The sequence below is a fragment of the Taudactylus pleione genome, unplaced genomic scaffold (genome assembly GCF_031769625.1).
Source record: "Taudactylus pleione unplaced genomic scaffold, aTauple2 ptg001176l, whole genome shotgun sequence".
NCBI classification, from domain to species: Eukaryota; Metazoa; Chordata; class Amphibia; order Anura; family Myobatrachidae; genus Taudactylus; species Taudactylus pleione.
This window is the reverse complement of record NW_028285577.1, coordinates 505,164-523,697: the sequence shown is the minus strand read 5'-3', so window position 1 is coordinate 523,697 and position 18,534 is coordinate 505,164. Positions and strand designations below refer to the sequence as shown.

The following is an 18,534-nucleotide window of genomic DNA, read 5'->3' as shown; positions in this document are numbered from 1 at the left end:
AGTGAGAGGATGTATATACAGTAGAGTGCAGTGAGAGGACGTATATACAGTAGAGTGCAGTGAGAGGATGTATAAACAGTAGAGTGCAGTGAGAGGACATATAGAGAGTGCAGTGAAAGAACGTATATACAGTAGAGTGCAGTGAGAGGACGCATAGAGAGTGCAGTGAGAGGACGTATATACAGTAGAGTGCAGTGAGAGGACGTATATACAGTAGAGTGCAGTGAGAGGACGTATATACTGTAGATTGCAGTGAGAGGATGTATAGACAGTAGAGTGCAGTGAGAGGACGTATATACAGTAGAGTGCAGTGAGAGGATGTATAAACAGTAGAGTGCAGTGAGAGGACGTATAGAGAGTGCAGTGAGAGGACGTATATACAGTAGAGTGCAGTGAGAGGACGTTTAGACAGTAGAGTGCAGTGAGAGGACGTATATACAGTAGAGTGCAGTGAGAGGACGTATAGACAGTAGAGTGCAGTGACTGTGTTACTGTGAGTGTGTCACTTTAAGTGATGAGAGGAGACTTGGAGTCAGCTTCTTGTGGTCAGAGTCCTCCCCGTCATCACTTCCTTTCCCTGCTCTCTGATTGGTTGGCTCCTCTCAGCTGATGATCTCACAGACAGTGGAGAATTATATATATATATATATATATATATGTGTGTGTGTGTATACAGTGTGTAGATTCATGTGACTGTGTGACGAGGAGGAGAGAGTCTGTAAGTGTTACTCTGTGTTCTCTTATCTGATGCTCTGTATCCTGTGTCTGTTACACTGTGTGTATATAGCAATAATAATAACCAGGAGCAGTACTCCTGAACTTCCCGTCTTTATCAGCACAAACCCCCGAGTGCATCATATTCATTATTTATCTATATAGCACTTTACAATTTGGAACAAAATAGTAATGAGGTAATAACAGGCAGAGAGGTAAGAGGGCCCTGCTCACTGGCATACACTCTGTAGGGTAATAGGCGTTTGATACATGCTGCCTATTGGCCTGGGGCCAGCGGGACTGTGTAACTACAGACAGACAGAGAGGTAAGAGGGCCCTGCTCACCGGCATACACTCTGTATGGTAATAGGCGTTTGATGCATGCTGCCTATAGGCCTGGGGCCAGCGGGACTGTGTAACTACAGACAGACAGAGGTAAGAGGGCCCTGCTCACTGGCATATACTCTGTAGGGTAATAGGCGTTTGATGCATGCTGCCTATTGGCCTGGGGCCAGCAGGACTGTGTAACTACAGACAGACAGAGGTAAGAGGGCCCTGCTCACTGGCATACACTCTGTATGGTAATAGGTGTTTGATGCATGCTGCCTATTGGCCTGGGGCCAGCGGGACTGTGTAACTACAGACAGAGAGGTAAGAGGGCCCTGCTCACCGGCATACACTCTGTAGGGTAATAGGCGTTTCATGCATGCTGCCTATTGGCCTGGGGCCAGCGGGACTGTGTAACTACAGACAGAAAGGTAAGAGGGCCCTGCTCACTGGCATACACTCTGTAGGGTAATAGGCGTTTGATGCATGCTGCCTATTGTCCTGGGGCCAGCGGGACTGTGTAACTACAGACAGACAGAGAGGTAAGAGGGCCCTGCTCACTGGCATACACTCTGTAGGGTAATAGGTGTTTGATGCATGCTGCCTATTGGCCTGGGGCCAGCGGGAATGTGTAACTACAGACAGACCGAGAGGTAAGAGGGCCCTGCTCACTGGCATACACTCTGTAGGGTAATAGGCATTTGATGCATGCTGCCTATTGGCCTGGGGCCAGCGGGAATGTGTAACTACAGACAGACCGAGAGGTAAGAGGGCCCTGCTCACTGGCATACACTCTGTAGGGTAATAAGCGTTTGATGCATGCTGCCTATTGGCCTGGGGCCAGCGGGACTGTGTAACTACAGACAGACAGAGGTAAGAGGGTCCTGCTCACTGGTATACACTCTGTATGGTAATAGGCGTTTGATACATGCTGCCTATAGGCCTGGGGCCAGCGGGACTGTGTAATTACAGACAGACAAAGAGGTAAGAGGGCCCTGCTCACTGGCATACACTCTGTAGGGTAATAGGTGTTTGATACATGCTGCCTATTGGCCTGGGGCCAGCGGGACTGTGTAACTACAGACAGAGGTAAGTGGGCCCTGCTCACTGGCATACACTCTGTTGGGTAATAGGCGTTTGATACATGCTGCCTATTGGCCTGGGCCCAGCGGGACTGTGTAACTACAGACAGACAGAGGTAAGAGGGCCCTGCTCACTGGCAAACACTCTGTTGGGTAATAGGCGTTTGATGCATGCTGCCTATTGGCCTGGGGCCTGCGGGACTGTGTAACTACAGACAGACAGAGAGGTAAGAGGGCCCTGCTCACTGGCATACACTCTGTAGGGTAATAGGTGTTTGATGCATGCTGCCTATTGGCCTGGGGCCAGCGGGACTGTGTAACTACAGACAGACAGAGGTAAGAGGGCCCTGCTCACTGGTATACACTCTGTAGGGTAATAGGTGTTTGATGCATGCTGCCTATTGGCCTGGGGCCAGCGGGACTGTGTAACTACAGACAGAGAGGTAAGAGGGCCCTGCTCACCGGCATACACTCTGTAGGGTAATAGGCGTTTCATGCATGCTGCCTATTGGCCTGGGGCCAGCGGGACTGTGTAACTACAGACAGAAAGGTAAGAGGGCCCTGCTCACTGGCATACACTCTGTAGGGTAATAGGCGTTTGATGCATGCTGCCTATTGTCCTGGGGCCAGCGGGACTGTGTAACTACAGACAGACAGAGAGGTAAGAGGGCCCTGCTCACTGGCATACACTCTGTAGGGTAATAGGTGTTTGATGCATGCTGCCTATTGGCCTGGGGCCAGCGGGAATGTGTAACTACAGACAGACCGAGAGGTAAGAGGGCCCTGCTCACTGGCATACACTCTGTAGGGTAATAGGCGTTTGATGCATGCTGCCTATTGGCCTGGGGCCAGCGGGAATGTGTAACTACAGACAGACCGAGAGGTAAGAGGGCCCTGCTCACTGGCATACACTCTGTAGGGTAATAAGCGTTTGATGCATGCTGCCTATTGGCCTGGGGCCAGCGGGACTGTGTAACTACAGACAGACAGAGGTAAGAGGGTCCTGCTCACTGGTATACACTCTGTATAGTAATAGGCGTTTGATACATGCTGCCTATAGGCCTGGGGCCAGCGGGACTGTGTAATTACAGACAGACAAAGAGGTAAGAGGGCCCTGCTCACTGGCATACACTCTGTAGGGTAATAGGTGTTTGATACATGCTGCCTATTGGCCTGGGGCCAGCGGGACTGTGTAACTACAGACAGAGGTAAGAGGGCCCTGCTCACTGGCATACACTCTGTTGGGTAATAGGCGTTTGATACATGCTGCCTATTGGCCTGGGCCCAGCGGGACTGTGTAACTACAGACAGACAGAGGTAAGAGGGCCCTGCTCACAGGCAAACACTCTGTTGGGTAATAGGCGTTTGATGCATGCTGCCTATTGGCCTGGGGCCTGCGGGACTGTGTAACTACAGACAGACAGAGAGGTAAGAGGGCCCTGCTCACTGGCATGCACTCTGTAGGGTAATAGGTGTTTGATGCATGCTGCCTATTGGCCTGGGGCCAGCGGGACTGTGTAACTACAGACAGACAGAGGTAAGAGGGCCCTGCTCACTGGTATACACTCTGTAGGGTAATAGGCGTTTGATGCATGCTGCCTACTGGCCTGGGGCCAGCGGGACTGTGTAACTACAGACAGAGGTAAGAGGGACCTGCTCACTGGCATACACTCTGTAGGGTAATAGGCGTTTGATGCATTCTGCCTATTGGCCTGGGGCCAGCGGGACTGTGTAACTACAGACAGACAGAGAGGTAAGAGGGCCCGCTCACTGGCATACACTCTGTAGGGTAATAGGCGTTTGATGCATGCTGCCTATTTGCCTGGAGCCAGCGGGACTGTGTAACTACAGACAGAGAGGTAAGAGGGCCCTGCTCACTGGTATACACTCTGTAGGGTAATAGGCGTTTGATGCATGCTGCCTATTAGCCTGGGGCCAGCGGGACTGTGTAACTACAGACAGACAGAGAGGTAAGAGGGCCCGCTCACTGGCATACACTCTGTAGGGTAATAGGCGTTTGATGCATGCTGCCTATTAGCCTGGGGCCAGCGGGACTGTGTAACTACAGACAGACAGAGGTAAGAGGGCCCTGCTCACTGGCATACACTCTGTAGGGTAATAGGCATTTGATGCATGCTGCCTATTGGCCTGGGGCCAGCGGGACTGTGTAACTACAGACAGAGAGGTAAGAGGGCCCTGCTCACTGGCATACACTCTGTAGGGTAATAGGCGTTTGATGCGTGCTGCCTATTGGCCTGGGGCCAGCGGGACTGTGTAACTACAGACAGACAGAGGTAAGAGGGCCCTGCTCACTGGCATACACTCTGTAGGGTAATAGGCGTTTGATGCATGCTGCCTATTGGCCTGGGGCCAGCGGGACTGTGTAACTACAGACAGACAGAGAGGTAAGAGGGCCCTGCTCACCGGCATACACTCTGTAGGGTAATAGGTGTTTGATGCATGCTGCCTATAGGCCTGGGGCCAGCGGGACTGTGTAACTACAGACAGACAGAGGTAAGAGGGCCCTGCTCACCGGCATACACTCTGTATGGTAATAGGCGTTTGATGCATGCTGCCTATTGACCTGGGGTCAGCGGGACTGTGTAACTACAGACAGACAGAGGTAAGAGGGCCCTTCTCACCGGCATACACTCTGTAGGGTAATAGGCTTTTGATGCATGCTGCCTATTGGCCTGGGGCCATCGGGACTGTGTAACTACAGACAGACAGAGAGGTAAGAGGGCCCTGCTCACCGGCATACACTGTGTATGGTAATAGGCGTTTGATTAGTGCTGCCTATTGGTCTAATTGTAATGGTAAAAAGGTGGCCTGTATGATCTAGTCCAGGGGTCAGGCAACTTTTTTACCTTTTACCCCAAAATATATTTAGATACGCCGACGTTACCCCCTTGATTTGAAAGGAAGGAAATCATATAGTAGTGCCCCGTAGTAGTGCCCCTGTAGTAGTGCCCCATATAATGCCCCTGTAGTAGTGCCCCCATATAATGCCCCTGTAGTAGTGCCCCATATAATGCCCCTGTAGTAGTGTCCCCATATAATGCCCCTGTAGTAGTGCCCCCATAGTTATGCCCCTGTAGTAGTGCCCCCATATAATGCCCCTTTAGTAGTGCCCCCATAGTTATGCCCCTGTAGTGCCCCATATAATGCCCCTGTAGTAGTGCCTCCATATAATGCCCCTGTAGTAGTGTCCCCATAGTTATGCCCCTGTAGTAGTGCCCCCATAGTTATGCCCCTGTAGTAGTGCCCCCATGTAATGCCCCTGTAGTAGTGCCCCCATAGTTATGCCCCTGTAGTAGTGCCCCCATACAATGCCCCTGTATTAGTGCCCCCATAGTTATGCCCCTGTAGTAGTGCCCCCATATAATGCCCCTTTAGTAGTGCCCCCATAGTTATGCCCCTGTAGTGCCCCATATAATGCCCCTGTAGTAGTGCCCCAATATAATGCCCCTGTAGTAGTGCCCCCATATAATGCCCCTGTAGTAGTGCCCCCATAGTTATGCCCCTGTAGTAGTGCCCCCATAGTTATGCCCCTGTAGTAGTGCCCCCATAGTTATGCCCCTGTAGTAGTGCCCCCATATAATGCCCCTGTAGTGCTGCTTGTACAAAAACCCTCACTTACCTTAATCCCCGCTCCTGCATCCGCCGCCGTCCTGTCCGCCCGGCTGCTCCTCGGAACCGTGGGAGAGACGTCATGACATCTCGCCTATAGTGCGCATGGAGAGAGCCGGAAGCTTTAGTTCAGAAGAGAACTTCAGCCTCCAGCTAACGCGGCGCTGCAGGGAAGGAGCCGGGTGCCCGCTGGTGATAGCATCTCAGCGGGCGTCCGGCTTAGAGCCTCCGTGCGGCATAGTCGGGCATGCATATGTATTATAGAATGATTCATATGCATGCCCGGCTGTCCATCCATTACCCCCAGGAAATTCATTTTTACCCCATGTGGGGTAATTTACCCTTGTTCCCTGACCACTGATCTAGTCACACACCAGGGACTGGGTAACTACAGACAGACAGAGGTAAGAGGGTCCTGCTCACTGACATACACTCTGTATAGAGAAACAGGAGTTTGATAAGTGTTGGAAATTGAATATTGGTCCAGCCAGATGGGATAAAACATACTTGATGGACTACATGAACCAGTCACACAGCAGTGTTGGCTTGGCGGGATGTGTGAGTGTAGAAAGAGAACCCATGTAAATAGTTTTTGATCTGTATAGATAATTGGGTAGAATGTCTCATGGAGGTTATGTGTGTGGCTCTGGAATATGATAATCTGCCTACGAGGTGAGTTATCATGGAACGCTTGTAGACTGGATAAAAGTCGCATAGTGTGAGGGAGAGAATTCCACAGTGGGTGGAGCTCGGAGAAAGTCTTGTAACGGGAAGGGGATCAGATCATCAGAGTGTGGCCTAGAGGTGAAGGTCATGAGCCCAGGGGTCCAGCTGGGAGAGATTTTGTGATAAGGTAAAGGTGCCCATACACAGGATGATTTTTAACACGATTTGGGCAGTTTCTACAGGTTGATCAGACCAATCGTTTGCAAATAGTTGTATTTTGAGTCTTCTGCGACCCCGATGCGCATCCCCGCCATCGTCTAGTTGGATCGCAGATCAGATGGTTTTGCAGAGAGATCTGAACTGATCGTGTACGATGTGATACACTTCTATGCATCTTATCCTATGATCTTCGTGATCAATCAAACACCATGTGACCACACTTATCCTATCATCGTACACCATGTAACCACACCTTATCCTATCATCGTACACCATGTGACCACACTTATCCTATCATCGTACACCATGTAACCACACCTTATCCTATCATCGTACACCATGTGACCACACTTATCCTATCATCGTACACCATGTGACTACACCTTATCCTATCATCGTACACCATGTGACCACACCTTATCCTATCATCGTACACCATGTGACCACACCTTATCCTATCATCGTACACCATGTGACCACACCTTATCCTATCATCGTACACCATGTGACCACACCTTATCCTATCATCGTACACCATGTGACCACACCTTATCCTATCATCGTACACCATGTGACCACACCTTATCCTATCATCGTACACCATGTGACCACACCTTATGAAGAATTTCAAGGGAAATCGTACAACTGATCTTACCAACTTTGAATCTCACCGTGTATGGAGGCCTTAAGAGATATGTGTTGATGTAGTTTTGTTGATCGTGGGGTTACCACCTTTCCATTGCCAGACTCCCAGACATGACCAGGAATGTGTCCAAAACCACACTTTATATACCAGACCCCATCATGCCCCTTTATAGGCTTCAGAGCCCCCTCATGCCCCTTTATAAACTTCAGAGCCCCCTCATGCCCCTTTATAGGCTTCAGAGGCCCTTCATACCCCTTTATAGGCTTCAGAGCCCCCTCATGCCCCTTTATAGGCATCAGAGCCCCCTCATGCCTTTATATTCTCAGAGCCCCCTTGGTCATGCCCCTATATTTGCTATCCTCAGAGCCCCATCATGCCTATGTATGCCAGCCCAGAGCCCCATCTCATTCTATGCTTCAGAGCCCCCTCGGTCATGCCCCTATATATGCCAGCCTCAGAGCCCCCTCATGCCTATGTATGCCAGCCCACAGCCCCATCTCATTCTCTTTCATATGTTTCAGAACCCCTTGGTCATGCCGCTATATATGTCAGCCTCAGGGCCCCCTGTTATACCCTTTGACATGCCTGTTAAGCTTCCCCTCAGGCCTGACGATTATTTCATGTCAGTTCCCAGACTGGTATAAATGTGGTCTGGGGGAGGTGTACAATTTGTTTCAGCAGCAGCAGCAGACAGAGTGTGGCAGGTGGCCCTGGGAGCTTACACTCCATCACAGGTGGCAGACACAGGGTAACACACAGGCATGGAAGTGATAAGGAGGATGTGGTGATGATAGCGATCTTCTTTGGCATCTCCTCTGAGGCCTCCGGCAGAGACTCTGTCACCTCCTCCCCCCACCCTATATATAGGGATTAGCGCAGTCACAGCTCCTCTCATCTCCTCTGAGGCCTCCGTCAGAGACTCTGTCACCACCTCCCCCCACCCTATATATAGGGATTAGCGCAGTCGCAGCTCCTCTCTTCTCCTCTGAGGCCTCCGGCAGAGACTCTGCCACCTCCTCCCCCCACCCTATCTATAGGGATTAGCGCAGTCACAGCTCCTCTCTTCTCCTCTGAGGCCTTCGGCAGAGACTCTGTCACCTCCTCCCCCACCCTATCTATAGGGATTAGCGCAGTCACAGCTCCTCTCTTCTCCTCTGAGGCCTCCGGCAGAGACTCTGTCACCTCCTCCCCCCACCCTATATATAGGGATTAGCGCAGTCACAGCTCCTCTCTTCTCCTCTGAGGCCTCCGGCAGAGACTCTGTCACCTCCTCCCCCCACCCTATATATAGGGATTAGCGCAGTCACAGCTCCTCTCTTCTCCTCTGAGGTCTCCGGCAGAGACTCTGTCACCTCCTCCCCCCACCCTATATATAGGGATTAGCGCAGTCACAGCTCCTCTCATCTCCTCTGAGGTCTCCGGCAGAGACTCTGTCACCTCCTCCCCCCACCCTATATATAGGGATTAGCGCAGTCACAGCTCCTCTCTTCTCCTCTGAGGCCTCCGGCAGAGACTCTGTCACCTCCTCCCCCCACCCTATCTATAGGGATTAGCGCAGTCACAGCTCCTCTCTTCTCCTCTGAGGCCTCCGGCAGAGACTCTGTCACCTCCTCCCCCCACCCTATCTATAGGGATTAGCGCAGTCACAGCTCCTCTCTTCTCCTCTGAGGCCTCCGGCAGAGACTCTGTCACCTCCTCCCCCCACCCTATATATAGGGATTAGCGCAGTCACAGCTCCTCTCTTCTCCTCTGAGGCCTCCGGCAGAGACTCTGTCACCTCCTCCCCCCACCCTATATATAGGGATTAGCGCAGTCACAGCTCCTCTCTTCTCCTCTGAGGCCTCCGGCAGAGACTCTGTCACCTCCTCCCCCCACCCTATCTATAGGGATTAGCGCAGTCACAGCTCCTCTCTTCTCCTCTGAGGCCTCCGGCAGAGACTCTGTCACCTCCTCCCCCCACCCTATATATAGGGATTAGCGCAGTCACAGCTCCTCTCTTCTCCTCTGAGGCCTCCGGCAGAGACTCTGCCACCTCCTCCCCCCACCCTATCTATAGGGATTAGCGCAGTCACAGCTCCTCTCTTCTCCTCTGAGGCCTCCGGCAGAGACTCTGTCACCTCCTCCCCCCACCCTATCTATAGGGATTAGCGCAGTCACAGCTCCTCTCTTCTCCTCTGAGGCCTCCGGCAGAGACTCTGTCACCTCCTCCCCCCACCCTATATATAGGGATTAGCGCAGTCACAGCTCCTCTCTTCTCCATCAGCCGGCTGCTGAAAACTTGTAATGAGCTTCCGATGCAGCTCATTATTGATGTGGCTCCCGGCCGCCACTAGGCAGCCAGGGCGCCATGTCTCCCAGCCTAATATGAGGAATGGTCCCGCTGGTTGCTAGTCAACCAGGGGACCGCGGGGGATTGTGGTCACAGCCCAGCTCGGCAGCTGCACAGAATAAGTAATCTATGGGGCTGCTCTCACTGGCTGCCTGTTATTGGTGCAGGTTGTTCTTAAGAGACAGCCAGCCCTGCACACCATGCCGGCTATAGCTTATGCTGTGTAAGCCTATGGTCTGGATCATGTATCCCGGTGACTTTCCAGCATGTGCCTGGTCTGGTCTGTGTACCTGGAGACCCCCAGTCTGATTGGAACCTGGACCCCGTCTCTACACCCGTGAGCCATTCTATATTTTTGCTTCTGCAATATATATATTTCAACTCCAGGGTCCTTAGGGATCCACAGGGATACCTTGGGTATAGGCTTGGGCTTGTCCATGGGCACCACACAGTTAAAGCTGTTATCCCAGGATGCACCGGGCCCCCTCCTATACCCTGTCCCCAGGCCAAGGCACCTCAGTTTTAGTAGCAAGCAATAGGCCGGAGGAGGATAAAAAGGATGAAGAAAGTCTGGAACACACAGGAATCATATTCTCAAGGGAGGGGATGCTCCTGTGTATAAAGGAGAACCAAGCCAAGGCACCTCAATTTCAGTAGGTGCCCGGACGGAGTGTTACACAGCAGCACAGACATTCCAGCGGATGTCCGTGCTGCCGCTCCGACACGCCCGCCGGCGCCGACTACCTGGGAACTCGGCGGGCTGAACCAGCTAGCGGAACCCCGGGGGCCTTGGACTGTGGCCGGATTTACGGGGGACAGCACAAAGTAAGCAGCGGGCGTCTGCGGTAGGCGCTCGCTGTTACACAGTCCAGTGTCCCCAGGGCTGGGGGCACCCTGGGGACAGCAGTATAATGGAGCCAGGCACTGAGCCTGCGCTCACACTAGACCACCAGGGATGTGGGGCTGGAGCCTTATGGACGCGTTCCAGCATCCCGGGGGTTAATGGCCTGCCAGGGGAGGACGCCTTCCCTGTTCAGTACAGGAGGTCCCTCCCCCTGAGGTTTGGCAGGCTGAGGCAGCGATCCTCCCCGAGGCCCGCATCCCTTGATTCCTCTGGTGGCCATCTTGGATGAGCTCAGACGCTGGTGTCAGGGTGTGGAGCCTGGGTGCTCCTTACATACCTCATCTCCATAATTCCAGGTCAGTGTATGTAGCACTATCACTGCCAGGCTGTAGGTCTGTGTATGTGATAGTGCACTTAGGGCCTGATTCAGACCCACTCACGAGCGGCTGTCCGCTCGCAAGTGGGTCGATGGTCTGCACTGCGCATGCGCACGACGGAGGGAGCTCCGTCGTGCGCATGCGCGAGACGCGACGAGCGAAGGACTTTCCTTCGCTCGTTGTGTCTGATCAAAGGGTGCGTGCTGTCGATGTTGATTGACAGCACGCCCCCTTTGGTGGGCGTGCCGGGGGCGTGCCTCCCAGACGGGGGCGTTCCCAAGAGAACGCCTACCGTCAGAAGCCGGCCCCACTGACATCACTAGTGATGTCAGTGGGAGTGATTTTGGCTCTGATAGAGCCAAAATCACTCCGGGCCTTGCGTTTGAGAAACTCAACCGCAGGCTTCGGCTCGCAGTGGCGATGGTCGCGATGGTCAAGACCATCGTGACCATCATCCTGCACGCTCATATATGCTGTGGGTGGTGACCCACAGCTATACGAGCGTCCAGGAGGACGCTCCATATTAATGGAGGTGGGCCCTGATTCAGAGCGAGCGCTCTGGTCAGAGCGTCCGGCTCTGAATAAGGGCCTTAGTGCAGGTTTTCTGCATTGTATGTGACTTTATGCTAGCGCTGTGTGCCTGATCTTTCTCCTGTCAGCCATTTTAGCTATCCCTATTTCTTCCTCCTGACCAGCCCTCTCAGTGCCAGTGCTGTCAGGGTGGCAATCTGTCTCACAGTACAAAGTACTTATTTCTGTGAGAGGAGTGTGACATACCACTATGTCCAGTGAGGACTCTGTTAGAGGAGCACCTCTCCTATTTTCCTGCTCCAGATGTAAAGCAGATGTGGGGGAGGGGGCGGTACTCCAGGATGGGTTATGTGCTGCATGTTTGGCCATCCCTGGTACCTCTGCTGTACCCAGCACCTCTCAGGAACCACCTTGGGCTTGTTCTGCACAAGCCTTGACTGTCCTTGTGAATAGGTTGACAGCCCCCCCTGCGTTTCCCCAATTGGGGTTCACACAGCAGGCGGTAGTCCCGTCCACCATACTAGGGGTTCCGGGACAGATGTTGGTGGCGCCAACAGACCCTGTTTGGGCGAATTCTGTGTCAGCCACATTGCGGAATACTCAGCAGGATCAGTCTAGACCTGCTAAGAGAACATTATTGTCATATCCATCCACACAATATGAGGATGACTGGTCGTCTGATGAGGATGAGATTCTTAATCTGTCGGACACTGACACTCCTCAATTAGGGGCGGAGGTTAAATCTAGAATATATATTCCAGGTCCCATACGGGCGGTCTGTGCGGCCATGGTGCTTACGGACGACAACCTACCTGCAGTGCCTACTCATGCTTATTTTAAGGAGGTTAGAGGTACTGCAGCAGTTTTTCCCCTATCTGGTCAGCTAGTGGATCACTTGGAGGAGGCTTTGAAATCTCCGGGAAAAAGATTTCAACCTCACAAACCCTGGCCCGTGCATATCCTCATGTGACACGCTTAGTAAATAGCGCAACTCTACCTATGCCATCCATGTCTTCTCTGACGGACTCCACCGTAAGGTGGAGATGTGCCTTCAGTCTATCTATTCCCTCGCTGGAGGAACGGCCAGGGCAGCTATGATAGTCTGCTGGGTGGCCCAGGCTATGGAAAGATGGGCGGACGCATTGGGAGCATCGTTTGCTTCGGAGGTTACTAGTGAACAGGTGGTGTTACTGGGTAATCTCCTGGATTCCGCTACATACATTAATGAAGCGGCCTTGGATTTTAGCCTTCTTACTTCTAGGATTTCCGTGGCCATGTCGGCTCGCCGCGCCTTGAGGTTACTGAATCCAAAAAGGGCTTGGAATGCTTACCTTACAATGGTCAGGTCCTGTTTGGGCTCGCTTTGGACAAGATAGTGTACACGCTGGCGGCAGCCAAATCTGCATGTCTACCTTCAACTCCGTCTGGGTCTAGGAACCCGTCCTTTTCGGCCATATCGCCCACAGGACAAACCTAAGGTGCAGTCCTTTCCGAGACTTTCAGGTCCCAAAAAGACTGCCAAGTCCAAGAAACAGGCTTAGAGTACCAGACATCCGGCCACCAAGCCGGACAACAAACCCTCAGCCTGACAGGCTGGGACTCCCCTTGGGGGACCCCAAGGGGGGAGGCTGGCTTCTGCAATATGCCCAGTGCTGGTGCCAGACCACCCCAGACACTTGGGTAAGGGAAGTGGTATCTCAGGGATATGCCCTCTCCTTCTGCAGAAGGCCTCCTCATCAGTTCTTTGCAGCAGGCCTTCCTTCAGATCCAGAGAAGGCTCTAGCGATCCAGGAGGTGGTGCGCTCTATGCTCCATATGGGAGTCATAGTGCCTGTTACGTTACCCTTAAGGGGGACAGGTTATTGCTCCAACCTCTTTCTGGTTCAAAAACCAAATGGGTCATACCGACCTATCCTCAACCTCAAGTCCCTGAACAAGTTTTTAAGGGTCCCTCGGTTCCGAATCTAGACTCTGCGTTCTATTGTTTTAGCTATGCAGCCTGGGGATTTTATGGTGTCCCTGGATATTCAGGATGCTTACCTGCATATCCCCATTGCCAGGGTTCATCAGCGTTACCTCAGATTTACAGTGTCGGACCAACATTACCAGTTTCAGGCTCTGCCGTATGGCCTTTCCACAGCCCCTCGGGTGTTTACAAAAGTAATGGTGGTCATGGCGGCACAGCTGCGGTTACAGGGAGTTCGTCTGTTACCTTACTTGGACAATCTTCGGTTGTTGGCGGGGTCGCCTCAAGTGCTTTGCAATCATCTGCAAATGACAATATAGTGTTGCAGGCTCACGGCTGGATAGTGAATTGGAAGAAGTCCTCTCTAATTCCTTCTCAGAGAATGGTCCATCTCGGGGCATTGTTGGACTCTCAGCAACAGAGAATCTTCTTGACGGAGGAAAAGATAGCCCTGTTGCAGTCCAAGATACGCAATGTTCTAAGCAGTCGCATAGTGTCTCTTCTCTCAGCGATGAAGTTACTGGGTTCCATGGTGTCAACGTTCGACATGGTGGAGTATGCCCAGTTCCATTCCAGGCCTCTACAAATGTTGATCCTGTCCAGATGGGACAGAAATCCCCGTCGAATAAAGACGCAGATGATCAGGCTCACTCCGGAAGTGCGCCTGTCTTTGACGTGGTGGTTACAAAAGTCTCATCTCAGCAGGGGACGTCCGTTTTGGATTTCGGATTGGGTCCTTCTAACAACGGATGCCTGCCTTCGTGGCTAGGGCGCTGTGACAGGCCCACACGTCTTCTAGGGCCGGTGGACATCGGAGGAATCGGACCTGCCAATCAATATATTGGAAATTCGAGCAGTGTTCAGGGCGCTGCAGCATGCAAGACCGTTCCTGCTGGGGAAACCTGTGCAGGTTTAGTCAGACAACGCCACCACGGTGGCTTACCTAAATCATCAGGGAGGAACTTGAAGCCAAGCGGCTCTAAGGGAGGTGTCCCACATTCTGACTTGGGCAGAAGGCAATCTCCCAGCCATCTCGGCAGTCTTCATTCTGGGAGTACTCAACTGGGAAGCGGACTTCCTCAGCCATCACGATGTACATCCGAGGGAGTGGTCTCTTCACCAGGAGGTATTTCAACTCCTAGTGGACAAGTGGGGCCTTCCCGAATTAGACCTCATGGCCTCCAGGCACAACTGCAAGCTGCAGGCGTACAGATCCCGAACAAGAGACGCAGAGGCTCTCCTGGTAGACGCTCTGTCGGTACAGTGGACCTTCCAGTTTTTGTACCTGTTTCCTCCATTCTCCCTTCTTCCTCGAGTACTTCGGAAGTTCAAGCAAGAAGGCGACAAGATCCTGCTAGTGGCTCCTGCGATGCCCAGAAGGCATTGGTACTCGGATCTTCAGTGTCTCTCCATCGACACTCCGTGGCTGTGGCCTCAACATCCGGATCTGTTGTCTCAGGGTCCTTGCTTTTACCCGGACCTGAGTCATCTGTCTTTGACAGCGTGCTTCTTGAGACCTCCCTCTTAAGGTCTAAGGGTTTCTCCAGATCTGTGGTGAATACCATGCTCCGGGCTCGGAAACCTGTTTCGGCTAGAATTTACCACAGGGTGTGGCATACTTATTTTGAGCGGTGTTGTCCTAGAGGGTACGATCCTCAGGTGTTTCAGATATCCAGAGTGCTGGGTTTCCTACAGGTGGGCTTTGATCTAGGTCTGCGCCTTGCCTCACTAAAGGTGCATGTTTCTTCTCTGTCAGTGTGGTTTCAGCGTAGGATTGCTCTGCTTCCTGATATCCGCACCTTTATGCAGGGTGTCCTTTGCATCCAGCCTCCCTTTGACCCTCCGGTGGCTCCTTGGATTTGGCTGTGGTTGTAAGGGCGCTCCAAGGTACTCCATTTGAACCTCTGGGTTCAGAGGATTTGAAATGAATTACGACAAAGACAGTGTTCCTTCTGGCTATTGCTTAAGCCAGAAGAGTGTCAGATTTGGGGGCACTCTCCCGTCGCCCTCCCTTTCTGATTTTTCATTCGGACAGGGCGGTACTTCGGTTTCGGTTTCCTTCCTAAGGTGGTGTCTAGTTTCCACATTAATGAGGAAATTGTAGTTCCAGCCTTTATTTCATCTGACCTCTTGGCTGGTGAGGTCTCCTTGGATGTGGTATGGGCTCTGCGGTTTTATGTGGACCGTACCAGTTCTTTACGAAAATTGGACTCTTTGTTTGTCCTATATGGATTTCACAAGACAGGTTGGCTTGCCAATAAGCTGACTTTGGCACGGTGGATTTGCATGGCGATCTCTGAGGCTTACACTCATGAGGATCTTCCAGTGCCACCCTCTGTGAAGGCTCATTCTATGTGGTCTGTGGGTCCTTTGTGAGCAGCTCGCTGTGGCGCCCCGGCTGTTCAGCTTTGCAAGGTGGCTGCGCGGTCCTCTGTCCATACTTTTGTCAGGCATTATGCATTTGACACATTTGCTTCTCAGAATGCTTCCTTCGGGTGGTTGGTTCTCCTTTATACACAGGAGCATCCCCTCCCTTGAGAATATGATTCCTGTGTGTTCCAGACTTTCTTCATCCTTTTTCTCCTCCTCCGGCCTATTGCTTGCTACTAAAACTGAGGTGCCTTGGCCTGGGGGCGGGGTATAGGAGGGGGCCCAGTGCATCCTGGGATGACAGCTTTAACTGTGTGGTGCCCATGGACAAGCCCATGCCTATACCCCCTAGGTATCCCTTTTGGACCATAAGGACTTCGTAGAAACAGAGATAACAAAGGTAAGTTCTTATCATATCTCTTGTTATTACCAGCACTACTCTGTGGTAACCCTGTTGGTGCTTTCAGCATCTATGTCCTATGTTGTCTGTATTTTGCTTTGTTTATGCTACTCCAGCCAATTATCCCATGATCACCAGAGTATTGTATAAGTTCCTATTGTCCTGAGTTTTAAGACCTGGCAGCATCTTAAGTACCATTGAGTGTACCTTACACCTAACGGGCAGCTGTTTTAGACAGAAGACCTCTGTAGTGTGGCTCTAGGGATCTTATAAAAATACTCTCTGTAAGGGAGCTGAGAGATGGGTGGTAATATGAATGTGTGTGAGGTTGGTGTAGGTAAGTCTCTCAGGTAGATTGGAGGGGCATGGGAGCTGAGAGAGTGTGTGAGGTGGGTGTAGGTAAGTCTCTCAGGCAGGTTGGAGGGGGGGGCATGGGAGCTGACAGATGGGTGGTAATATGAGGTGTTTGGCAGTGTTAAACCCATAGGAGTAGTTACTCTCAATCTAATGTAAGTATAATAATATTATCACTGTGTATTCCAGGTCACATCATGTGTAAAGCAGGCAGTCATTCTGTGACCGGGGTCCAGAAGGTGAGGAAATGGTGTGTATAACCTACCCACACGCCCATAACACGCAGATGTTTTACTGCTCTTTTTATCACCCCAGGGAACAATGGCCCTCATTCAGAGCCGCACGTTAACAACAGTACGCTCGTTGCGTTCCGATGTTGACTAACCGCGCATGCGTCGGGGTTACACCGCGCATGCGCGTACGGCAAATTGCGAGCTTTTTTTCTCTCGTTCCTAAAATAGCGTACAGGAAGTGACATGTCAAATGTGATTGACAGAACAGGGCGTTTTTGGGTGTTGACGGGGGTGGAGATGACAAAACGCAGGCGTGGCGAAGCGTTTTTGGGGCGTACATACATTAGCAGATGCGAACGTCAAATGTGTTCGGACCGTCTCATACGTCACTGAAACATCCGCTTTCCCTTCAAAATGCTCGCACAGCTTAGGGTCAGGATTACTCGACCACATTGGCGATGGCCTTCTCCTCCGTCCCGGGACTCCACGATGGTGCTGCGATTAATCGTGGCTGGTCAGTAAAGTAATTAGTGTTGGATTGAAATCCGGCTTGGTATGTGTTTGGAAAGCAGTTTATTGGGATAGCACAAAAGCGTACGCAGGTGGAAATCAGAGCTGCTAATGTCATGATTACATAATCAATTAGCGTACATTTTTGGGTTTTTTTTTTGGCTACAATTTGGTGGTTATGGCCTATTGTAAAAATAATGTCATCATCTTTTAATTAGCTCCCCTTTTTTTTGGTTTACTGTTGAATTTGCATCGCTATGTGTTTTTTTAAACGTTCCTTAAAGAGGCCTTTTTTTTAACATAAGAGGGTCAGTTTTTGCGTTTAAGGCCAGGATTAAATGTAACCCATTTGTACAATAATGTCACAATACAATGTCTGTTTTTTTTGTACAATTTATTGTTTACACACAAACAAATTGGCATAATATTTTGTTGCCTTTTTTTGTGGCCAAGATATTTGATCTAAAAAAAAAAAAAACATAACTACTAACATAATCGTAAATACAAAATTTAAAAACATTTCACAAGAAAGGAGAGGGAAGTTTTGACCAGAAAGGAATATGAGCCAAGCACAGAAGGAAAGTGGGAAAAGTCGCCATTGCTGTCACCGTTTTCTCGGCCGTTTGGATGGGTGAGGGTGGGCGCCAGACCGGGTCCGGGATGCCATCGGGCTGGCCTGTCCAGAGGCAGATGTTGTGGCCTCTGGACTAGGCACAGGGCTAGGCACATTTGGAGGATTGCCTGATGTTGTGCCAGAGGTGGAGGATCTGGATGTTCCGGCAGGAAGGGAGGTCGGCTCCACCATGTGCTGGCGAACGAGTTGCTCCAGGGCATCGGCGATGCGGATGTTGGCCCTGGTATTTTCCGCCAGGGCCTGAGCAATGGTCACGTTGGCCGCAGCATTTTGCTCCAGGGCCTCAGCCACCCGTATCAGACTGGCGTCCATCCTCTGCAGAATCTCCGTATGGCAATCCGATTTAAAATTGAGTTCTGTGAGGAGGCCCACTGCCTGCGAGGGGGCACGCCCTGGACTGGCTTCTGCAGGGTCCTCAGCCGGATGTACTGGTTCCTCCCCTGCAGAGTCAGCAGAAATTCTGCGGCCAAGGCTCCCCTCTGGAGCAGACTCATCCGCCTCTGTCTCTGTTAGGAAATTGGAGAAAAGACTCACATTAGAATCTACATATTGGCACAATAGCATTTCTGAGATGGTGACATGACAAGACTTACCTTGGCCAACATGAGGAGCCGCAAAGTCTGGCATGTCCGTATCCATGTTGGACACGCCAAACACCTCCACAGCCTGCACACACCCCTGTGCCATCTCTTCTAAGTCTGT

General features: G+C 51.6%; 1 protein-coding gene across 1 annotated transcript in view; it reads left to right on the top strand.

Annotated features, from left to right (window-relative positions):
- The first annotated feature begins 686 nt into the window (after positions 1-686).
- The window catches only part of LOC148453336 (phosphatidylserine decarboxylase proenzyme, mitochondrial-like), a 485,622-nt gene continuing 467,774 nt past the window's right edge, over positions 687-18,534 (top strand). The window contains exons 1-2 of the mRNA XM_088462260.1: positions 687-718; positions 16,645-16,705. Of these exons, the coding sequence (XP_088318386.1) occupies positions 16,653-16,705 (53 nt within the window). The 5' untranslated portion in view covers positions 687-718; positions 16,645-16,652. The remainder of the gene's footprint in view (positions 719-16,644; positions 16,706-18,534) is intronic.